We start from the raw sequence: 24,011 nt of genomic DNA, 5'->3' as shown, positions 1-24,011 counted from the left end.
TTGAACAAAAAATTATTTGGAACAACATTTGTTTTTCTACTCCGCACACTGAAAAGATCTCCAAGCAATGTATGAACTCTATTGCAATGTACAATTACTGGTTTCCTGGCATGCTCAATAGATTTAAAAAATTATTAATTTGGTGCCAATGGGGCCAGTAGGAGGAAGAACTGTATCGTGGTTGAAGAAATAAAAATTTGTAAGCTTTACTAGTGTAGGTTCACTGATGCACTCTTCCATACAGAAGTCAGGAAATGTGTAAACACAAGTAAGTCACACTACACAGTTACTGTGCAATGATTAATGCAATGATCAACGTACTATTGGAAGTTTGTATCAAAACAGACACGATGAATTTAGGTTTTGAAAATGGGAATGAACAGAACTTAATATATACTACTATTTGAAACCATACCATTAAAGAACAATTGTTGCTGTGAGCAATTTAATGTAAAGATTTAAACTACCAAGTTACTTCCATTTCCAAGGCTTTACAATCTTGGATCTATTACCAGAACACGACTAAAGCAACCCACTTATCTGATCAAATAATATGTCATATATAGCAGCTTAAATATGTCAAACAAGCACCCTTGGCACTTATGCATCTGTACATACTTTAAATATGCCAGTAGTTTAAATAGGTAATCTAACCTTGGCTCAAAAAGCAGCATTCTCCCTTCTCCCAAACTTGCCAATGCAATAAATTACTGAAGTAGTATGTATTATCAGAGTCATCACCTATCAGCAAAGAGGTCAATCCAAAGTTTTGCCAGACTGGCTCAGATGAAAATTGATGCTTTCACATCATTATCTGCAGGGAGTTCTCCCAGTGCCCTATCCAACATTCCTGCCTCATCCCCCACCACCAGCCAAAAATAGATCAACAATCAGTACTGTTAATTGGAGCTTGTTGAGAATCAAAATGGTAGCTTGCCGAGTATCAAAATGGTGGTTATATCCACTTGCACTACAGTAATAACTGTAAAATCTAATTCTTCATATACAAAATGCTTTGAGAGTTTGAGAAATACAATAAGAGACTATAAAGTCCTGTGTCCTAACTGGAGTACAGGTTTACCTAATGAATTGTACAAGAATTCTTACCAATTTCCTCTCTTACGCCATAGGTGTTGTAGCGCCATTTATGATAAGTTGGCAGCAACTCTTTCAAAACAAAAACCACACAAGGCAGCAGTCCTCGACTCTGAGTACTTCCCAGCTGCCCCTGTTGGAATGCACAGAAACACAATTGTGACATATATGGGAAGCATATATTAAATTGGATTATCTAGATCTAATTATATCTGCGGCACTGACAGAGAAAAAAGGACATTAGGTAAATAAGACAAGAATAAGAAGAGGCCAACTCTATGATGTCAATTCCAGAATTTTAGTCACATACACCTATCCTATATACTAGGGTCACCATTGTTTTATCTAGGTATTAAGTATGTGCCATCCACAATTTAGTTATGGAGAATGGATTGTTTACATAGGTAGTTCAAGCAGTGTAATTAAATTTGCTGTACTTTGAAAAAACCCTTGTCATTTTAAAACATTCAAACGCCATTTAACTTGCTCTTCTCTTCAAACCTTAATTTAACATTATGCATCAGATATATGAAACAGTGCGCTGCTGAGCTAACACTGCATCCTTATATTGTTGCAGCATGCACTGAAAATTAGTGAAAAACACCATACGGCTCAGGCAAAAAAAAACCTAATTCAGCTTATTGTAAAAAGGATTATGCAAAATAATATTTCAGCAGATACAAATAGAAAACAACATGAGTTTCTCACTGATATTTTTTAAATGTGCTTTGATACTAAATTTGCAGCTGTTTCATGAAATGTCTGTGCAAGTACAGTAAAAAGTCTGACAACACCAGGTTTTAGTCCAACCGATTTACTTGATAGTAAACTCACAAGCTTTCAAGGGGACTGCCTCTTCGTCAGGTGAATGGAGAGTTCTCCATTGGAGTTTACTATCAAATAAATCGGTTGGACTAAAACCTGGTGTTGTCAGACTTTTTACTGTGTTTACCCCAGTCCAACGCCGGCACATCCACATCATGTGCAAGTACATACATGGTTATGTTGGACCATAGCAACCTTTGCAGAACAGCATGAACTATGTCAAAGGTCCAGCTATTGAACATAAGAAACAGGAGCAGGAGTAGGCCATCTAGCCTTTCGAACCTGCCCCGCCATTCTATAAGATCATGGCTGATCTGACGTGGATCAGTTCCACCTTTCCCGCTTTCTCCCCATAACCCTTAATTCCCAAAACTATTCATGTCCTCCTCCGTGAAGACTGAGGCAAAAAAATTATTTAAAGCCTCAGCCATTTCCTCATCGCCCACCGCTAAATCCCCCCTCTCATCCTCCAAGGGTCAACATTCACTCTAGCCAGCCTCCTCCTCTTCATATATGTGTAAAAACTTTTACTGTCATTTTTTATATTTAGAGCCAATTTGGCTTCACACACTATCTTTCTTTATCACCTTCTTAGTCATTCTTTGTAGATTTTTAAATCTTTCCCAATCTTCTAATCGCCCACTATTTTTAGCCACTCTGAACACATCAGCTTTTAATACTCTCCTTTATTTCCTTAGATAACCACGGCTGGTTATCCCTTCTCCTACAGTCCTTCTTTACCATCGGAATATATTTCTGCTGAGTACCGAAAAAGATCTCCTTAAAAATCCTCCACTGTTCCTCAGCCGTCCTACCAACCTATCTGCGCCCCCAATCTACATTTACCAATTCCGCTCTCACCCTATCATACTCCCCTCTGTTCAAACAGAGGACACCGGTTCAGGATCCTACTTTCTCATCCTCCATCTGCATCAGAAATTCAATCATAGTATGATCACTTGTCCCAAGAGGATCCCTCACAAGAAGATCTTTAATTTTACCTGCCTCATTACACAGCACCAGATCTAAGATAGCTCGCTCCCTCGTAGGTTCCGTTACATACTGTTCAAGGAAACTATCTCGACAGCATTCCAAGAATCTTCCTCAAGCCCACTGCGTCCAAGTTGGGTCATCCAATCAATGTGCAGATTAAAATCTCCCATAATTACCGCCGTTCCGTTTCTGCACGCATCAATTATTTGCTTGTTTATTGCCCGCCCCACCTCAAAGTTATTATTTGGGGGCCTAAAGCCCATACCCACCGTCTTCCTCCCCTTACTATTCCATACTATTCCTTACTATTGAACCAAAAATCAAGCCTGATTCATGCAATTCAGCACTTTTAAGACGAGAAAAACTTTAGGCACTTAGGCAGTGCAGTGGCTAACACTGCTGCCTCACAGCTCCAGGAAGCCAGGTTCGATTTCCAGTTTGGGTCACTGTCTGTGTGGAGTTTGCACGTTCTCCCTGTGTCTGCATGGGTTTTCTCTGGGTGCTCCAGTTTCCTCCCACCATCCAAAGATGTGCGGGATAGGTTGATTGGCTATGCTAAATTGCCCCTCAGTGTTCCCAGGATGCGTAGGTTACAGGGATTCGTGGGGTAAATATGTGGAATTACAGGGATACAGTCTGAGTGGGATTGTTATTGATGCAGACTCAATGGGCCAAATGACTCCTTCTGCACTGTAGGGATTCTATGGATTCACTTTTTAGTCAAACCTTTACTCACTTCTGTACAGGCAGCAGGCAACATTTCAGTTTTAAAACTTAAAAGTATGGGCAATTAACAGTCCAGTCATCACTAACCTGCAACGTGCCCATTAACGCTTAATAAAATTACTGCATTTCTGACCCAAATACCCAGACAGAAAATCACAAATCAACCTATCCGCTAAGTATCCAAAACATGATCAGCATTTACCGAAGCTATAAAAAGCTTTCACCAAGGTGCGAATAACCTATCCAGTGTTCAAATCTCATTAAAATTATTCCTTGATCACAGGGCTTCCAATACTTTAACTGCTCAATAGAAAGCATAACAAGCATATGCTTCATGTTTGGCTATGTGCACATGCTAACCTCTGCAGAGTGGCAAAGTTAGATTGCCATCCTACTTTATTTTTTAATCTTCAAATCTTTAATTCATTTTCTGACACAGGCTGGGTGAGAACTACAAGATAGTAAGTTCCTGGGGGAAGGGGAGTCCGGTGGGGGTAGGGGATGGGGTGGGTCTGTGCAATAGCTAGCCAGAAGCTAGAAACAGTTTTAAACTTTTTCTAGGTAACAACTGATGTAAGATAGTCAGAACCATCTGAGTATTAAAATCACATTTTTGGATGGTTCCCCAGTGCAGGGTAACTGCCCAGTTGGCACTTCTTGGACAATTGCAATGCAAGTCAGACCTGGGAATGTGAGGACAGAGTCAGGGTTCCTCCCTATGCATCTTTGGGGTACCCCTCAGTTACACTGCCCTGGCGTTCGGTAGTTATGGCCCAGTACATTTTTTGTGCTGTCACATACGTTTTCTCACTCACTAAGTGAATTTTAAAAACCAGAAAGTTAAACACAGCAAGGGGGATTAATACAAAAGTTTGTACAATATTATATCTACTTGTCTGGCTATTTGGACCAATTGCGGTGGTTTATTTTGCACCAATTGCCAATTTAGTTACTGCTGTTTTCTTTAAGCTCTCAATTTACTACAAGCTCTTAAGGATTTCAAAATTTGGGCTGAATGATTGGATTTGGGCTCATAGGTAGACAGATCTGGAAGGTAGCTGCTGCAAAATAATCCATCAAATTATGCTGAATATAAAAGGAACACCTTTTATATTCAGCTGCACTAATACCAAGGTTCAAGATGTTCCAACACACCATTAACTTTAGTCATTTTTATATTTCCAAAACAGGCTGGACTTTGAGATTATTCAATTTCCATGGAGAAAAATTAAGCAATTTAAACACGTTTAAGGTGAAGCTTTACCTTGACAAGTGTTGTAACCAGTCGGAGGAAGGCCATTGTGACACTGTACTCGCCCTGCGGTCTTTCAATACTCAGCAACAGGTTACCATAACTACCAGCCTGCATTCCTTCAGCCCTTCAAGGAGAAAAAGGTTAATTGTCAGACGTCCATTTTTCCCATCAATATTACAATCAAATTCCACTCAATAGGGAAAAAGCAAATTACTGCGGATGCTGGAATCTAAAACCACAAGAGAAAATTCTGGGAAATCGCAGCAGGTCTGGCAGCATCTCTAAGGAGAGAAAAGAGCTGACATTTCGAGTCCAGATGACCCTTTGTCAAAGTCCTTTGCTGCCGGGCTTGCTGAGATTTTCCAGCATTTTTCTTTTGGTTTCAACTTCACAGGAACAATATTTTTCAGAAATATTCCCCTTCAGTGTTAGTAGGCAACTTACTGGAAAGAATCAATTCCGTGCACATACCCCTAATGAGCATGAAATTTATCACTTCTCCCCAAGGCAAGTTGAATGAGGAAGAGGAAAACATTTTAAAAGCCCATTAGGATGGTGGATGTTGGAAAGAAGAAATTTGGAATCAAGGCTACAGAAACAAAGACCATGCAAGTTTGGCCCAAGTCTTCAAAGCCAGCACATAGCAGTGGTGACTCATGCTACAGTAAATCTTCAACAAAAATAAAACAGAGATAAGCTCTGCAACATAATCCTACATCTTTCAGACATCAGGAAGCAATATGTTACACAAGTGAATAGTATAGAAGCTCAATGAATGGGTTTCCATATAACCCTTGTTTGTGAAGTTTCTCCATTCAGATACATACTATTAATTTGCAGTGCTTTCAAAATCTAACATAAATGCATCACTATGTTTATCCTACAACGAACTTTTTATTCTCCAAACATTCAACAATAGTTATTGCTGGAATCCTCTTAACATTTCTTTCATTGCAAATCCTTGCAACAAATTTGAACAACCTCATTACTATAAGTTTGCATACAAAATGACCAAAAATGAGTGCATGTACAAAATGAACCAGACTTGACAACACAGGAGCATTTAGGTTCTCAAGCCTGATCTGTGCATAATCTCCATATCCCCCAATACCTTTAGCTTAAAAAGATTTATCAAACTTAGTTTTAGAAGTAAGTGATGGAGCAAATGATCAATGCATGGAGGGTTTTGAAATATTTAATACATACTGAAACTAAATGCCCCCCCCACTCCACCTTCTCATCAGCAGCAATCTTCCAATTTCAAATTAGGCATTTTGAGAGCAAGGTCTTCACACAAAGAAAACATTACTCGCCACAAGAGATTGGTACAATTGTAAGGATTTGTAAGGTGGTTATGTTTTGAGACTCTATTCTTAAAGTAAACCAAAAGTGGTTGTATGCTGTTCAGGGTAATGACTGCCAAAGATTAAAGGGTGGCCTTTGCAGTTACTCTGTTCTGAGTGGCTAGACTGGCAGTCTCAAAAGTCCCAGTAAGTTATTGTTGAAAATGTCAGATTGTAAACAGTTATGCTTTAAACTCCATTTGACTCCAAAAGAGATTTGGGCTATAAAGAATAGGCAACTTGCATTCCACCGGGATACAAAGCCCTCATGATTCATGTAATCAAGTAGGTAAGCTTTTGTGAAGGGACTGGAAGTCATTAGTAGGATCAGCTTTCCTAAAAGATAGCCCTAATTACATAAGCCAGTCAGCCAAGATCTGAAAGAAAGAAATTAGTGGTCAAATGTCTCTATGGTTCACTATGAAAGAATGGGGGTGCGAGCTTGCACTCGGATTGAAATGAACAAATTTGTGAAGGTTTAGAACAAGGCAGGAAGATTTGCCTAGCTTTAGCTAGCAGGAGAATCTCCAGAAAAGATCCTCACCATGAAAAACAGTTCTGGCATTAAGAACATAAGAACATAAGAAATAGGAGCAGGAGTACGCCATCTAGCCCTTCGAGCCTGCCCCGCCATTCAATAAGATCATGGCTGATCTGTCGTGGCTCAGTTCCACATTCCCACCCTCTCCCCATAATCCTTAATCCCCTCTCTTATCAAAAACCCATCAACCCACGTCTTAAAAATATTTAGCGAGGTAGCCTCCACCACTTCAACGGGCAGAGAATTCCAGAGATTCACCACCCTTTGAGTGAAGAAGTTCCTCCTCAACTCCGTTCTAAACCGCCCCCCCCTTTATCTAGAGGCTGTGCCCCATAGTCCTACTATCCTTTCTGAGCAGGAAGAGTCTCTCCACCTCTATCCTATCCATCCCATTCATCATCTTATACGTCTCAATGAGATCTCCCCTCATTCTTCTAAACTCTAACGAGTACAAGCCTAATTTATTCAGCCTCTCCTCATAGCTCAACCCCCTCAACTCCGGCATCAGCCTAGTAAACCTCCTCTGCACTCCCTCCAAGGCCAAAATATCCTTGCATAAGTACAGCGCCCAAAACTGCACACAGTACTCCAGTTGCGGCCTCACCAATGCCCTATACAGCTGCAGCAAAACCTCCCTACTTCCATATTCAATCCCCCTCGCGATGAAGGCCAGCATCCCATTCGCCTTCCTGACCACCTGCTGCACCTGCAAGCTGGGTTTTTGCGACTCATGCACAAGGACCCCGAGGTCCCTCTGCACCGTCGCCTGCTGCAGTTTTTCGCCACATAAGTAATAATCCTTCCTACCATTATTCCTACCAAAGTGGACCACCTCACACTTGCCAACATTAAATTCCATTTGCCATTTCCTGGCCCATTCGCCCAGCCTATCTAGATCCTTCTGCAGACTCTCCACACCCTCCGCACAATTTGCCGTTCCACCAATCTTGGTGTCATCAGCAAATTTCGACACCCTACACTCGGTTCCCTCCTCCAGATCATCTATATAAATGGTAAATAGCTGAGGCCCCAGCACCGACCCCTGGGGCACTCCACTAGTCACCATCCACCAATCCGAATAGCACCCGTTGACCCCCACTCTCTGCCTCCTATTTGACAACCAATCCTCTATCCACGCTAACACCCTACCCCCAACTCCATGTCCCCTGACCTTCTGCAATAACCTCCTGTGAGGTACCTTGTCAAACGCCTTCTGAAAATCCAGAAAGACCACATCCACCAGCTCTCCTCTATCCACCGCCCTAGACACATCCTCATAGAACTCCAGTAAATTTGTCAGACACGACTTCCCTTTAACGAAACCGTGCTGCGTCTGCTCTATCAAGCAATTCTCCTCAAGATGCCTCGCTATTTCCTCCTTGATGACGGATTCTAACATTTTACCTACAACAGACGTTAAACTAACTGGCCTATAATTCCCTGCCTTTTGCCTGGCACCCTTCTTAAACAACGGCGTAACATTAGCCGTTTTCCAATCTTCCGGCACTGCCCCGGAATCCAGCGACGTCTGGAGAAAAGCCACCAGACTGGGAAAAGAATGGAAGTGAACACTTGGGAGCCAAGAATCACTTTGGACTGGCTCTAGGAAAATTGAACGTCCACATAAAGGACAATATGAAGTATATCTATGAGGTGGTGTTTGCACATTCTCCCTGTGCCTGTGAGGGTGTCCTCCAAGTGCTACAATTTCCTTCCAAAATCCAAAGATGTGCAGGTTAGGTGAATTGGCCATGCTAAATTCTCCCTCAGCGTACCTGAGCAAACGCCGAGGATTTTCACAGTTACTTCATTGCAGTGTGAACATAAGCCTACTTGTGACTAATAAATAAACTTTAAATAAAAAGGGAAAGTTCAGATCTGTAAAGGAGAGATGCCACAAAAGTAGTGTTTAGTCAAAAGTGCTTTTAGTTTGTTTATTACAGTAAAAGTCACAACATGAAATTATGTCATGTATGAACTGGAAGCTTGAATTTCTTTAAAAATTAAAAGTCTCTTTGGCAATTGTAACAAGACAAAGAAAGTAATAGAAGAGAGGAGCAATAAAGTAAAAAGTTAGAAAATGTAACACACTTTAATCAGTAAATAGTCCATAGCAATGTCATTTCTTTTCGTATCCTACATGTTACTGTAAAAGAATTTGCAACATAATTTATCAAATACCTGAGGGACTGAGCAATCCCAGTGACTTGTGTTACAGAGTATGGCAAGAAGCCTGTGTGCTGTAGATCTGCCCATACCTAAGTAGAGAAAAACAGTTGATGTGTACATTTCTGTTAGGTAACAATAAATGTAATGAAGAATTCTACATTTAATCAAATAATACACCCAATAAAATGTAAAGTGTTTTAAAACTGTAATAAAGCTTAAAAACAATTTACTTAAAATCTGTGCTAAGTAATAATTCATAGCATAATACCTACAGTTGATGATTTAAGGAAGTCTCTTTAAAAATTACTCTCTTCCTCTGTACAATACCAGACTCGAGTATTGTTTTGTTATAGCTGCATTAAATCCAGCTAATTGGTACCATCCATGGACTCAACTTGGGCTGCAATTTGTTATTTTATTTTTGGTCATTTCTTTAAAATTTATCAGCTTTCTCCCATCAAAAATTAAGCAGGTAAAATCAAGGGATATCTGCAAATTATTTAGTTCTTGCTGGATTCTGAAGGCTACTCAGACAAAACTACTTTGATCAATGTGTAGCTCATATTTCAGGTGAAATTACCCATCTAAAGGATACAGTGCAACACCACAAACTGGTGCCATGAGAAGGCTGGTCTGACTGTTACTTCCACTGTTCCAGTTTTCAACACTTGACTCTTTCATTCCCATTGTTGGAAAAGCATTGCTGAGTGCTCAGGTTAACTATAGGTAATAAATCATAGTCATCTTGCATTCAAACATTAGTCCAATTCAGTATATTTTATAGCCTTATCTACAATTAATTATTTTAATCTATCTGCATGCTAATATTTGTTTAAAATGCACGTTAAAGAGGGCATTCTTAATCCAGTGGCCAAATTGCAGTTGGGATTTTGCAATGCAGTGGCCAGAAAGTAAAAAGGCGCAAATTTCAGATCAGAATGATCTAATCTGCTTCAAGAATAATCCAGCCGTGGAATGAGAAAACAGTGCAAAAGAACCAAAACTTTAACACAGGAGATGAGTTCACATCCACAGTTCCTCACATGGCGAGTTGCTAATCTCACCTGTGGTATCAGAAGGAGGTTGCCAAATAGAAGCTTAGAGCTTTCCCACAGAAAAGACAGAAGAGGATAAAAGAAAAAGAGCGAGTCAACCTCCGCTGAATCCATGCCCTTCTTAGCAGCTAGCTTAAGAGTGGAACTGCATAGGATTGGGAACAGTTAGCCTGCTCTCACACTCAGCCAGTAGAAGTTGAATAGCGCAGGGAGACCTAAAAAGATGGGAGAAAATAAAAATTCCGTGGCTTCCTTAAGAAAGTACTCTATCATAAAGTCATTGTTCCAACACTGATTATTCCCATCGCACTTTACCTTGGCTGGCATCCGTGTGGCCAGAACAGTTAGGGTATTTACACAGGAAGCAATCACATCCGTTGGAGGGTTTAGCACTGAACTAAGTCTGCAGCAAACACAAAAATAATTAGCACCACAAAAAAAAACACACTCACTATTACAATCTGAAGACACAAGCATCTTTTGCAAATGGAGATCTTGATCCATTGGCAAAAGTGCTATTAGTTGAAATGCACAACACACCAAAATTGTAGTCACCAATACCGAAGCAATTTGAGTCATTTTTGGTCTGATTTCCCAAATTTAGATCATGGCGTGACAACACTATGACTACTATATCAGATTTACAGACAAATACCAACTAAGATGTGTTCTTTGCACTCTTAATTTCAAAAAGATTAATAAAAATATTACCTTTGAATTAACATGTATAAACGTGAAGTGATTGGCAGCAGATAATCCGTAATGGACCAATCAGTGCTGATTATTTTATGCACAAGATCAATGATTGGTTTGACCTTCCGGCAGTGAAGAAGAACATCTGGTACAATAGGACAAAGTTATACTTATAGTCTGTCTGAGTACATATGCAAGGTTTTATTATATAATGACTACTGTAACATTTTTATTAATGGAACAATGTACCTGATGACAAATGATATAGGTAAAATTAATGATTTCAGAGTCATCAAAATCCTTCAGTGCTGAAGGGTGCCGTTCTGCCCACCTAGTCTGCACCAACCACAATCCTATCCAGGCCCTACCCCCCATATCCCTACACATTTACCCACTAATCCCTCTAACCTACGCATCGCAGGGCTCTAAGGGGCAATTTTTAGCATGGCCAATCAACCTAACTCGCACATCTTTGGGACTGAAACGATTTGTTTCTGAAATGTTAGCGGAGCTGGTTTCTTTGTGCTGTGGATAGCATTTAAGTTTGATTTCACAGGCAAAGGGGCAACACAATGGTTAGTACTGCTGCCAGGGACCCTGATCCGATTCCCAGCTTGGGTCACTGCTGTGCAAAGTTTACAAATTCTCTGCGTCTGCGTGGGCTTCCTCCATGTGCTTAGTTTCTTCCCAAAGTCCAAAAGATGTGCAGGTTAGCTGCACTGGCCATGCTAAATTCTCCCTCAGTATACTCGAACAGGCACTGGAGTTGCCTGTGGTGACCAGGGGATTTTCACAGTATCTTCACTGCAATGCTACTGTAAGCCTACTTGTGACACGAATAAATAATTTTAAAAATTATCAGGTGACTTGCAATATCTTTGCCAATCCAGTTGTTCAGATTTGAGCAATTAGGCCAAGTTACATTATCCAGCAGCAAAGCTGTTGCATAGTTGTTTCAGGCAAAAATGCTTTTCAAATTTGCTCAATTATTCATAACAACTGAATGTTTTGCACTAAAAAGTCTGAAGCAATATTTTAAGCAATGCAAATACCACAAGGTGAACATTTAATGCTTTAGAAAAGGAATTCATAAGAAAAATTGAATGAAGAGCAATCGGTACACCTGGAATAAACAGGCAGAAACTGAGAATATTTTTGGCCCAATGGCAAAGATGTCAACATCACTTCCCCGAACCTGTCAGCAACTTCTGAAGTCACTAAATTAAACACAGAAATCTAGAAGTTGCTGTCAATGACTCTACAATTTTCTACAGGGTGCATGGTTGAAGACTCCCAGTCTGCAACCAAGTGGAAATCGTTGAACTAACAAGAACTTTCACACCAATACTCAGCCTATAAAAGTACTTGAAGAATTTAACATTGTTGAACAAGATGTAGCTGGATTTTTAATGTAGTACTAAGTTTAAAAATTAAACAGCCTCACTGGTCCTAAAAAAATTAATTTTATATTTGTGGAATGCCAAACTTCTCCATCATGATAAAACAAAATCACTTTAAAGTTCATGAGATTTCATCTTGTGTTAATTCCATGCACATCCCAATCATTTATCTTGCGAACTAAAACATTAATTAGAAGTGAACTTAATCCATGCAGTTACTTCCTGGTTTGCAGTCAGTAAGAATACTTCAATGTGATTGGCTGCTTTGTTGTTTGATGAAATCACTGTGATCGGACACCTGGAGATCCTCTTGATTTGGCACCATATTCAAAATAATGTAAAAGGGAAAATCCATGCCATAGAAATCACAAGATTTTTGTGACACAAGTCCAGGCCACTATATTTTAACTTGAGGAAATTTAAAATGTTTCGGTATTTTGAACTTTCTGAAGTAAACTGTGTTACTTTACTGAGGGTTCATCATTGTATAACAACATCCAAAGTTACAGGATATAACAGCCAAACTTGTTACAGTCCTCACACAAACCAACTGCTACCAAACTCACCTGCTGTTGAAACCACGTGCAACAGCATCTCAATTTCACAAGTGAAAACTGTCCAGGAGCTATACGAGAAATCCCAACGTACCAGATAACCCTGGCCTGCAGGCATTACGAGTCCATATGTACCCTGCGGCATGCGTATATTAGCCTGACCAGATCCTAGGATTAGGTAAAATTAGGTAACATTTAATATAGTTGCTTTTTTTTTACATAATTCTTTATAAAGATTGCATCCATTTTGACAACATATTCCAACATACATCAATTTTAAGTCTACTTTAGTACTTAATGTCAGCTCAAAGATAACGATGTTTCACCAACTCTTTTTCCTTGTAGCTTATATTTCGCACCTTATAGCCTATGTACATTATTGCACCTAGACTATAAATGGTAAATAGTCAAATAGTCAAATAGTATTAACCAGGTCAAGCAAGATACTTGCCTAAACAGTAGCTCCTGCCAGGAGCAATGAGAAAAATTAGGGGTAGGAAGAAAAAGCAATCCTTTGGCATTCGGAAAGTTCAGGTTTCACTGCAAGTTTACTGTTATTTCTATTTTCCCCTAGGACACAAATCTTTCCCAGGTTAAGCAAACTCCTTCCATTCAAGCTGGTGACAAGTGCAAGACTGACCTCTCTTTCCCACTAAGACTGCCGCTTCCTCTTCCTCCCTGAAGTTGCTGTTTAAGGCTATCCAGCTGATTCCATAAATGAATTTTACAAGTTTTACTTCTAATCCTAACTCAACATAATTATGTACGTCACTGTAGGAATATTCTTTAAAGAGGGTAAAAATTAAAAATGCTTTACATCTTTTCTATTGTGGTTACTAAAAGGGTTAACAATATAAAAGAAAATCAAGTAAACTTCAGCATGGTGTAGTCTGAAATTTAAGTACAGTTAATCTGCTTATAGTAATGGAACTATAATAATTATCCAATGACAAATGTGGAGGAAGTAACATTAAAACATCTGCAATAGAAGTGGGCCATTCAAACCAGCTCCGCCAATCAATAAAGTCTTTGACCCAACTTCCATGATCCTGCGCCATCATCCACATCGTTGGTACCCCAAAATTTATCGCCTCTATTTTGAAAGAATCTTATATTTTAATAAATAGAAGTGCACAATTTGTACTACATTCCCATAGTCTGTGCAAGAATATCTGGAACAACTTCTTACCAAGAGGATAAAGCAACTTTGGCATTTGCCTCCTCCACCGCGTCCCATCCTCATGTGAAAGTACATCATGAGGTTTGTGCTTATGTGGCTCAGTAAAACACGTCATTTTGTCCAAAAAGCTGTAAACCTTCAAAAAAACGTAAATGTCGATAACTGAACACAAACTTATCTACACCAGCCAAAACAGAAAACCAATATTTTACAATCAAAATTATATTTAACCAATATTGGTTCATTTAGAACTATTTCATTAATATTACACCCAATAACACTAATTCCCAAATATTATGCTACCACACTCCCGAATATAGTACATACTATACTACCATATTTAAAAGGATCATATCAAAATAGGAATTTTAGGTTAATTTGCTTCTTGGAATCTCCCTTCTTAAAAATAGGTGAGAAAAACTTAATACCTTTTTAGCAGTGCACTTATCTGATATAAGTGCAGATAGTAGCTGCAGCAGTGGTGCCATAGACTGCGGAAACATTCCACAATTGTTGTCCAACAAAATAGCAATACCTGCTGTGGGCTCCTTAATTAAAAAAAGACAAGCAGGTACCAAAGACAAACAGAATATATATTAAACATTATACAGATAAAAACCATTGCAAGGTTTACTTTGCCAAAAAAGACAACTCTAGTAAAAACTAACAAAATCCTGGGCTTCTCCTACTACTTGTTGATGTACGTAGCAAGTAAAGTTGGTTCTATAAATCGTTGTATGCCTATGAACCTGAAACACTTAAAGCAGTCTTACCCAAGGCCTGGCCTGCAGGCCAAATGTGGACCAAGGCGTTTTCATCTGGCTTGCCAAATCATTGGAATCAACTCCCCCAAGTCTTGCAGGACTTGCCAGACAGAATTTTTTTTAAAAAGCCTGGTGGCACAGTGGTTAGCACGGCTGCCTCACAGCATGCAGGTTTGATTCCAGCCTCAGGTCACTGCCTGTGTGGAGTTTGTACATTCTCCCCATGTCTGTGTGGATTTCCACTGGGTGTTTCAGTTTCCTCTCACACGCCAAAAATGTGGGGGTTGATTGGCTATGCTGAATTGCCCCTTAGCGTCAGGGGGATTATCAGGGTAAATATGTAGGGTTACAGGGTTAGGGCCTGGGAGGGATTGTGGTCGGTGCAGTCCCAATAGACCAAATGGCTCCTCTGCACTGTAGTGACTCTGTGGTATCACCTGGCCTTGGAAAGGATCCAGAGGAGGTTCACAAGAATGATCCCTGGAAAGAAGAACTTGTTGTATTAGGAACAGTTGAGGACTCTGGGTCTGTACTTGTTGGGGGTTTAGATGGATGAGAGGTGATCTTATTGAAAGTTACAGGATACTGTGAGGCCTGGACAGAGTGGACGTAGAGAGAATGTTTCCACTAGTAGGAAAAACTAGAACAAGAGGGCACAACCTCAGACTAATGGGATAATCCTTTAAAACAGAGATGAGGAGGACTTTTTTTCAGCCAGAGTGATGAATCTGTGGAACTCTTTGCCGCAGAACACTGTGGAGGCCAGGTCATTAAGTTTCTTTAAGACAGAGATAGATAGATTCTTGATTAACAAGGGGGTCAGGGGTGATCAGAGAAGGCAGAAGAATGGGGATGAGAAAAATATCTGCCACAATGAATGGCAGAGCCAGGGGTGGGAGGTGAGCGTTTTACATAAAGTCCCAAATAGTTACCCAGATGTTAAACAAAGTTTTCATTCTAATCTTTTCTGGATGACTATTGTTGTAACCCAGTTGAACCATCCAAAGTTCACATTTTAAAATCACATTTTCAGATGGTTCTCAGCACAGGACAATTGCCCAGAGGAAGTTTGCACTTCTGAGCTATTGCCGAGTAAACCATACCATGAAGTTCCAACAAGGAATCACCAGCACATCTTTGGGATAACCTTCCAATCCAATAATGGGGTTCTCAGAAGTTACAAATTATTTTCATCATCCAGTATGTGAACAGCAGAAAAAATAACTTTTTTATCTGGATGCCACTCATAAGATAGCCATGATAAGAAAATAGGGGAAAAATAGGCCATTTAGCCTCTCAGGCCTGCTTGCCAATCAACAAATCATGGCTGTCTACCTATAGCAGTACTTCTAGTGGATAAAAACGTTCCAGCTTGATTCAATTTCAGGGGCAGCATGGCGACACATTAGTTAGCAGTGCTGCCTCACTGCGCCAGGAACCCACATTCGATTCCTGGCTTGGGTCACTGTCTGCGCGGAGTCTGCACATTCTCCCCGTGTCTGCGTGGGATTCCTCTGAGTGCTTCATTTCTTCCCACAGTGCTGATTAGGTGCACTGGCCATGCTAAATTCTCACTCAGTGTACCCGAACAGGCAGAGTATAGCAACAAGGGGATTTTCACAGTAAATTCATTGCCATGTTAATGTAAGCCTATTTGTAACACTTATAAGAACATAAGAACATAAGAAATAGGAGCAGGAGTAGGCCATCTAGCCCTTCGAGCCTGCCCCGCCATTCAATAAGATCATGGCTGATCTGTCGTGGCTCAGTTCCACTTTCCCGCCCTCTCCCCATAACCCTTAATCCCCTCTCTTATCAAGAACCCATCAACCCGCTTCTTAAAAATATTTAGCGAGGCAGCCTCCACCACTTCAACGGGCAGAGAATTCCAGAGATTCACCACCCTTTGAGTGAAGAAGTTCCTCCTCAACTCCGTTCTAAACCGCCTCCCCTTTATCTTGAGGCTGTGCCCCCTAGTCCTACTGTCTTTTTTGAGCGGGAAGAGTCTCTCCACCTCTATCCTATCCATCCCATTCATCATCTTATACGTCTCAATGAGATCTCCCCTCATTCTTCTAAACTCTAACGAGTACAAGCCTAGTTTATTCAGCCTCTCCTCATAGCTCAATCCCCTCAACTCCGGTATCAGCCTAGTAAACCTCCTCTGCACTCCCTCCAGGGCCAAAATATTCTTGCACAGGTGCGGCGCCCAAAACTGCACAAACTAAATTAACTTTTGATCCTGCTGCAGAAGATTAGTAAGTACCATCTTTGCAATCGTTAGATAAATACAATCTAATATACTCACAGTATCCCAAAAAAGTTCAGCCAGATTAGGGGCTGCAAACACCTCACAGGCAACATCAATTAAATGCTGGAAAAGAAAACCAGATTGAAGCAGTCTACTTCCAAACATACATGCAGCATAAATAATAGGTCATTCCCAAAATATACTGCCATTGAATCAAAGCACAGTTACCATGAACATGAATGAGTACAAGCCAAATGGAAATTTGTGCCACTATGTGATCAAGCCCAAACAGGGAAGCACAAGTCTAAAATCAAGTTATCGTCTATCACAGCTGCAACATTGTTTCTTCAAGTAATGTTTGAAGCAGTTTTAACATTAATTGGGAACAATTCCAGACAGAGAACACTCAAATTAAAAAGTTTAAAAGATTATCTAAAGGAACGCCAAAAACAAACCTCAGCAAAACTTTGAAACTTGACAGCAAGTTTCTTCACCAATACCAGTGACAAAACTACTTGCAAGTTTCTTTAAAAGAAATATTATATAGTATAAGCCCCCTGTTCAATCTTGAATTGCACATTGGCAGCCTCACAGCAGAATGGCATAGCACTTGCTGGGAATGTACTTTTGCAAGACTGAGCACCTAATTGTGGCCACAGCTGAGTAGGTGGGGTGGGATTCAAGGGGAAGGAGCAATCTTCCAAAGAATATGCCTGAGCAGCTTAACAGAATATCACTTCAGTAAGACACTGGTTAAGACCTGGTCACAGGTTACGATTTGACCCTGATAAATCCAACACCAAAGAAAACCAGCGAAGAAGAAAAATTGCAGAGAGTTTCCAATTTTTTTAAGAAGTGGTACTTGATACATATCATCACTTCAATTTGCATCAATGGTCACAAGTTTACTTAATAGGTTAATCACAAGATATTTTCCCCTATGTTTACAAATGTAGTAAAATAAATGATTTACACCAAAACAACTGTTCAATAGAAACTTTATAAATCAGTCACGTAAATACAATTATGTATTATTTTCACAAATTGATCTATAGGAAGATACTTCTCCTTTAATGATCAGCAGTATAAATTATACATCAGACTGTCAATAAAAGATGTACTATGAAATCCAACAGGATGACTGGACAGTTGCCGATCCCCTTTTATTTACACATTCATGGTACAGGGGCAAGGCAGACAAGGCAAACATTTATTGCCTGTTCCTAACTTTCAGAAAATGATTGTGAGCTGCCTTCTTGTACCACTGTAGTCCATGTACAGGTACATCAACAGGGCTGTTATAGAGAGAAAGTTCCAGGATTTTGTCCCAGTAGTCTGGGATCTGGGACTACAGGTCATTGAAGATGGCAACGCAGGTGGAGAAGGTAGTCAAGAAGGCATACGGCATGCTTGCCTTCATCGGCCGGGGTACTGAGTTTAAAAATTGGCAAGTCACGTTGCAGCTTTATCGAACCTTAGTTAGGCTGCACTTAGAATATAGTGTTCAATTCTGGTTGCCACATTGCAGAAGGATGTGGAGGTTTTAGGGAGGATGTAGAAAAGATTTACCAGGATGTTGCCTAGTATGGAGGGCATTAGCTATGAGGAGCAGGAGAAACTTGGTTTGTTCTCATTGGGGCAATGGAGGTTGAGGGGAGGCCTGATAGAAGTCTACAAGATTATGAGAGGCATGGACAGAGTGGATATTCAGAAGCTTTTCCCTAGGGTCAATTGTTAGGGGTCATAGGTTTAAGGTGCGAGGGGCAAGATTTAAAGGAGACGTACGAGGCAGATTTTTTTTTACACAGAGTGGCAGGTGCCTGGAACTCGCTGCCGGCAGAGGTAGGGGAAGCGGACATGGTAGTAACTTTTAAGTGGCATACTGACAAGTACATGAATAGGCTGGGAATAGAGGGATATGGTCTCCAGAAGGGTAGGGGGTTTTAGTTATGTCAGCATGGTCGGTGCAGGCTTGGAGGGCCGAAGGACCTGTTCCTGTGCTGTAATTTTTTTTGTTCTTTGTTCTAAGGATGAAGGGATAGCAATATAGTTCCAAGTTGAGATGAGAGATTTGGAGGGGAACTAACAAATGATAATGTTCCTGTGCATTGGCAATCTTTCTTGCTCTAGGTTGTAGAGGTCATGGATTAAAAAGGCGCTGGCAAAGGAGACATGGCAAGTGGTTGCAATGTACACTGCTCCCAGTATTGTGTCTGTAGTGGAAGGTAGGAATATTTGTGGTGGTGGATTGCTAAGGTTCAAGTTGGCCGTTTTGTCTTGGATGGTGTGCATCTGCTCTCATCCAGGCAAGCAGACATTATTCCATTCTACTTCTGACCTATGCCTTATAAATTGTGGACAGGTTGTGAAGAGTCAGGAGGGAAGTTACTTGTCGCAGAATTCCCAGCCACTGACATTGTACACAGGGAGTGAAGAGGAACTTTAGTCTTCAGGTTAAAGAGTGTTGGACTGCAGGAGGGAATTGGGCTAGGCACAATTCAGTCCAAAATTTAAATCTGGATATTGCTGTTTTATGATAATTCATCTTGTATTTCTGATACTATTTTGTTAGCAAGATTTTTTTTTGAAACTCAGAGTTTTCATAGGTATATTCGAATCATCAATAAAAATGTCACATTTTGTACCTGTTGATCGCCCAAAGTTTCTTCTTCAAAAGATGTCAAGACAAATGAGAGCAATCCATAGATGCACATTCGAGCAGTACTGGCTGTACACTGAAACACACAAAACACATTCTACAACTGCATTTTTAAAGTTACGTGAGGTAGACATAAAATATCTTGCAATCTAGCAGATACAAAGCAAAATAATAGCAGCTTCATTCTGTTCTTAAAATTTACCATTACCTCAACAAATCTCCGAATAATATCACCCTTGCCTCTTGTTCAGAATGTTCTGAAACACATTCATACTATATCCCTCTGGTTCTTTGCATGTCCTTCATTTCCATCACCTCACTACTGGGGGCCATGTCATCAGCTGTCTAGGCTCCAAGCTCCAGAGTTTCTTCTCCAAACCTCTCCATCTCTCTCCTCACTCGATGCATTCCTGAAAAGCCACTTCCTGTGACTAAGCACATGTCTAATATTTCCTTTGAAAATTCAGTGTCAAAATTTTTCTGATTACGCTTGTGAAATAGCTTGGAATATTTGGCTACATTAAAGATGCTATATAGTTTAGGAGGCCATTTGCTCAAGGCTGAAAGAACTTTCCACCAGGTCTCACTCCCCTCCCTTATCCCTATATCCTTCCAGATTTCTTTTTTCAAGATAGCAATCCAGTTTCCCTTTGAGTACCTCGACTGAACCCATTTCCACTAACCACTCAGGTGGTTCATTTAGGTCTCCAATCACCTTTCGATAGTTACTACTGTATTTGCATCAATGGCTTTCCATGGTAACTTATGTCACAAATGGACCACATTAGAAGGATCCTTAGTAGGATTAAATGTCAGTTCCAGTTTAAGTATTTGCCCAAATAACTGTTCCAAAACTTTTCCTAATTCAATTATGACACTACGAATATTATTTTAAATTCATTTTACAGGATGTAGGCATTACTAGCTTGGCGAGCATTTGCTGCCATTCCTAATTGCTCTTCAGGTGGTGGTGAACTGCCTTGTTGAACCACTGCAGTCCTTGAGGTGCACACAGTGCTGCTAATGACACAGTTCCAGGATTTTGACCCAGCGACACTAAGGAATGGCAATACATTTCCAAGATGTGGATATGCGTTGGACTGGGGTAAACACAGTAAAAAGTCTGACAACACCAGGTGTCAGTTCAACCGATTTATTTGAATTTACTATCAAATAAATCGGTTGGACTGAAACCTGGTGTTGTCAGACTTTTTACTGTTAATACATTTCCAAAGCAGGATGGTTAGTAACTTGGAGGTAAACCAGGTGGTGGTGTTCCTTGTTCCTCTAGATGATAATGGTTGTAGGTTTGGAAGGTGCTGTCTAAGGGATCTTGTGAGTTCCTGCAGTGAACATTGTAGATGGTAAACACAGTTGTCACTGTCCGTCAGTTGTGGGGGAATTGGATGCTTGTGGAAGGGGTAGCGATCAAGCAGGCTGCTTTGTCCTGAATAATGTCAAGCTGCTTGAGTGTTGCTGGAGCTGCACTGATCCAGGCAAGTGAAGGGTATTGAATTACATTCCTGAATCCTGCCTTGTAGATAGTGGACAGGCTTTGGTGAATCAGGAGCTGAGTTACTTGCCAGAGGAGTTCTAGCCTTTGACCTGCTCTAGTAGCCACAGTATTTATATGGTTAACCCAGTTTCTGGTCAATGGCAACCCCCCAGGATGTTGAGAATGGGAGATTCCACAATGGTAATGCCTCTGAATGTCATGGGACAATGCTTTGATCCTCTTTTATTGGAGATGGTCATTGCCTGGCACTTGCATGGCACCAATGTTACTTGCCACTTATCAGCCCAAGCATGCATATAGTCCAGGTCTTGCTGCATTTCGACATGGGTTGCTTCAGTATCTGAGGAGTTGTGAATGGTACTAAACATTGTGCGGTCACCTGCAAATATCCTCACTTCTCGCCTAATGATTAAAGAGTGGTCATTGATGAAGCAGCTGAAGATGGGTGGACCTTGGACGCTACCAAGAGACACTCCTGCCGTCGTGTCCTGCAACTGAGATGATTAACCTTGCACATCGCAACTGTCACTGTGTGTCAGGATTGACGCCAGCCTTTGGAGGGCTTCTTCATCTCCTTCTTCTGCTTCCCCTCCATTCCCCCAATACTCTGGCATTCATGTTTGAATGCTCTCACCTCTCACCTGATGAAGGAGCCTGAGACTCCGAAAGCTGGTGCTGCCAAATAACCTGTTGGACTTTAACCTGGTGTTACTATTCATGTTTGAACCATGGTTGTACTGAGTTCAGGAACAGAGTTACCCTGCCAGAACCCAAACTGAATGTCTGCGAGTAGGTTATTGCTAACTGCTCTGAATAGCACCATAGATGACCCCTTCCATCATTTTACTGATGATCAAGAGTAGACAGAGGGCGGTAACTGGTCACGTTGGATTTGTCCTTTTTTTTTTACAGGACATACCTGGGCAATTTTCCACACTCTACGTAGTGCCAGCTGTACTGGAATAGCTTGGCTAGGGAGTTCTGGAGCATAAGTTTTCAGCATTATTGATGGAATATTGTCAGGGGCCATAGCCTTTGCAGTATATGGCACAAGTCCATTGTAGTGGAGTTCATTCATTCATTGATTAGAGAAAAAAAATCAATCACACGTGAATCTTCGCAGTTCTTTGTATCCGCATAAATGATCTGATGCATTTTTAACTGGGACTGATGATCCTGCGTAGTACGTGTCTCATACATACATTGGTTTTTGTAATACCATTTCCTAGTTTCCTTTCCTGCTCTCGTGCCTCACATTTTCACTTTGTCTTTCTAATTCATCATCTCTATCCACAGATGGTATTGCAATATTATTTCTATTGGGTATGCCCTACATCTACATGGTTGAGATGGAAATGATGCAAAATTGATTCTCCCTTCGCTGAATGATACAAGACAGGAAGTAAATGAAACTATTATCAAACGTATTTCTTTAAGGCAAACATTGCTTCAATTTTAAACAGTGCTCATGATAAACAACTATATAATACCAACTTCCCACAAAACTCACATTGTTTCCCCCACTGCCAAGTGCCTTAAGCATCCGTGTCATGTACTGGAATACATTCTGCTGAATAGCAGTGCTTCCCAAGCGCCTAATTACATGAGATGATTCATCCACATTCAACGTATGACGCAGTAGAGCCCAAGACAGCAGCACTGGTGCATGGTGGGGTATATCCCCTAATGTTAGCAGCAACTTGTCCATCTCCTGTAAGGAAAAGATTTTTTTTTGGAATATTTGCATCACACCAATTATAGAGAATGGGGTTAAAGGGTCATTCTGTAAATCTGGCATGAGTGTCACAGAAGTCAAAATAACAGCAAAATGCTGAATTTGTTGGCTTATATCAGATACAATTTACAGTATCTACAAGAATCAGGTCAATGAAAATCAGTCCACTGATGATCAGTTTTCAATCATTGCAACATCTAGGACACTCAATGTGGAATGTTCTTTACATCTTTCAAATCAACTACTTCTCCTTCATGTAACATCCACAAACAGAAAAAAAGCACATAATCATAGATAGGCAACAGGTTTGTGCATCTTTAGTAAAGGAATAGGCAATGGATTCATGTATCTTTGGTATTAGGTTCAAGCACTATTTCCATAGTGTTCTCAACCAAAAAGTTAATAAGTAAACCTTCTGTTTTCAAATCTAAACAATTCAGTAACTGTTAAACTGACCAAACTGCATTAGAATTAAGAGAGCTGGGGTGGGAAAACCAATTAATAGTTACGGGATTACAGTAAAATATTCCTTTAATTTTGATTTTTAAAATACCCAAAATATCCTATTAAGGTATTAAGGTATCACACACAAGGAGACGGAAAAATGACTGATATATAAAATCAACAAAGTACTTGCAGCAAATGCTCAATTGTCTAAGTGAAAGTCATAAGCTCAGATTTTTCAGTTTCATAATGTTAACCTGGAGTCTTCAAGCAGTTATAGCAAGCAAAACCACATTAGCCATTGTATTACTTTAACCATGCTGACAATAACAGATAATGATGCTGCCGTACTCTACTCCTCTCCCATTACACTGCATCCAACTGCATTTCAGTTATTAAGAAAAGATTACCTGACAAACTTCACGGGCATTGGCAAACTGATGTTGCTCCACTCGCTCCTCCAGAGCACACTTGCATAGGAAATCAATGTCCATTCCTTCCACTAGGGTCAATGTACTGAAATACCTACAGAAAAAGGTCAGAGCACATACATCTGAATGCCATAGGGAAATAGACAGAGGATCTACATGATAGGAATGATCAGATATAAATTACTAAAACGTTAAACTCCCCAGTTAAAACTGGAGATACAATAAAGTCATAAACTGGGCAGCATGGTAGCACAGTGGTGAGCACTGCTGCCTCACAGCACCAGGGACCCAGGTTCAATTCCCAGCTTGGGTGACTGTCTGTGCGGTGTTTGCATATCCTGTGTCCATGTGGGTTTCCTCCCACAGTCCAAAGATGTGCAGG

The 24,011-nt window shown here is 40.4% G+C and overlaps 2 protein-coding genes across 4 annotated transcripts in view; one reads left to right on the top strand and one right to left on the bottom strand.

The window, feature by feature from the left end:
• LOC145358184 (kynurenine--oxoglutarate transaminase 1-like) overlaps positions 1-24,011 on the top strand; it is a 247,401-nt gene that overhangs the window by 24,895 nt on the left and 198,495 nt on the right. The window lies entirely within an intron of this gene.
• The window catches only part of nup188 (nucleoporin 188), a 97,838-nt gene that overhangs the window by 57,104 nt on the left and 16,723 nt on the right, over positions 1-24,011 (bottom strand). For all 3 annotated transcript variants that reach the window (XR_013889452.1, XR_013889451.1, XM_080211944.1), the window contains exons 10-21: positions 23,609-23,723; positions 22,530-22,730; positions 19,490-19,579; positions 16,902-16,967; positions 14,258-14,377; positions 13,839-13,965; positions 12,662-12,817; positions 10,714-10,840; positions 10,318-10,405; positions 8,960-9,036; positions 4,904-5,018; positions 1,108-1,228 (exon numbers count right to left, since the gene is read on the bottom strand). Coding sequence is in view for 1 of the 3 variants with exons in the window: in XM_080211944.1 (XP_080068070.1) it covers positions 1,108-1,228; positions 4,904-5,018; positions 8,960-9,036; positions 10,318-10,405; positions 10,714-10,840; positions 12,662-12,817; positions 13,839-13,965; positions 14,258-14,377; positions 16,902-16,967; positions 19,490-19,579; positions 22,530-22,730; positions 23,609-23,723 (1,403 nt within the window). In the remaining 2 variants the exon portion in view is untranslated. The remainder of the gene's footprint in view (positions 1-1,107; positions 1,229-4,903; positions 5,019-8,959; positions 9,037-10,317; positions 10,406-10,713; positions 10,841-12,661; positions 12,818-13,838; positions 13,966-14,257; positions 14,378-16,901; positions 16,968-19,489; positions 19,580-22,529; positions 22,731-23,608; positions 23,724-24,011) is intronic.

The sequence above is a fragment of the Carcharhinus amblyrhynchos genome, chromosome 25 (genome assembly GCF_965287045.1).
Source record: "Carcharhinus amblyrhynchos chromosome 25, sCarAmb.v2.hapA, whole genome shotgun sequence".
Taxonomy (NCBI): domain Eukaryota; kingdom Metazoa; phylum Chordata; class Chondrichthyes; order Carcharhiniformes; family Carcharhinidae; genus Carcharhinus; species Carcharhinus amblyrhynchos.
The sequence above is the reverse complement of the archived record's forward strand: the minus strand, read 5'-3'. Positions and strand labels throughout refer to the sequence as shown.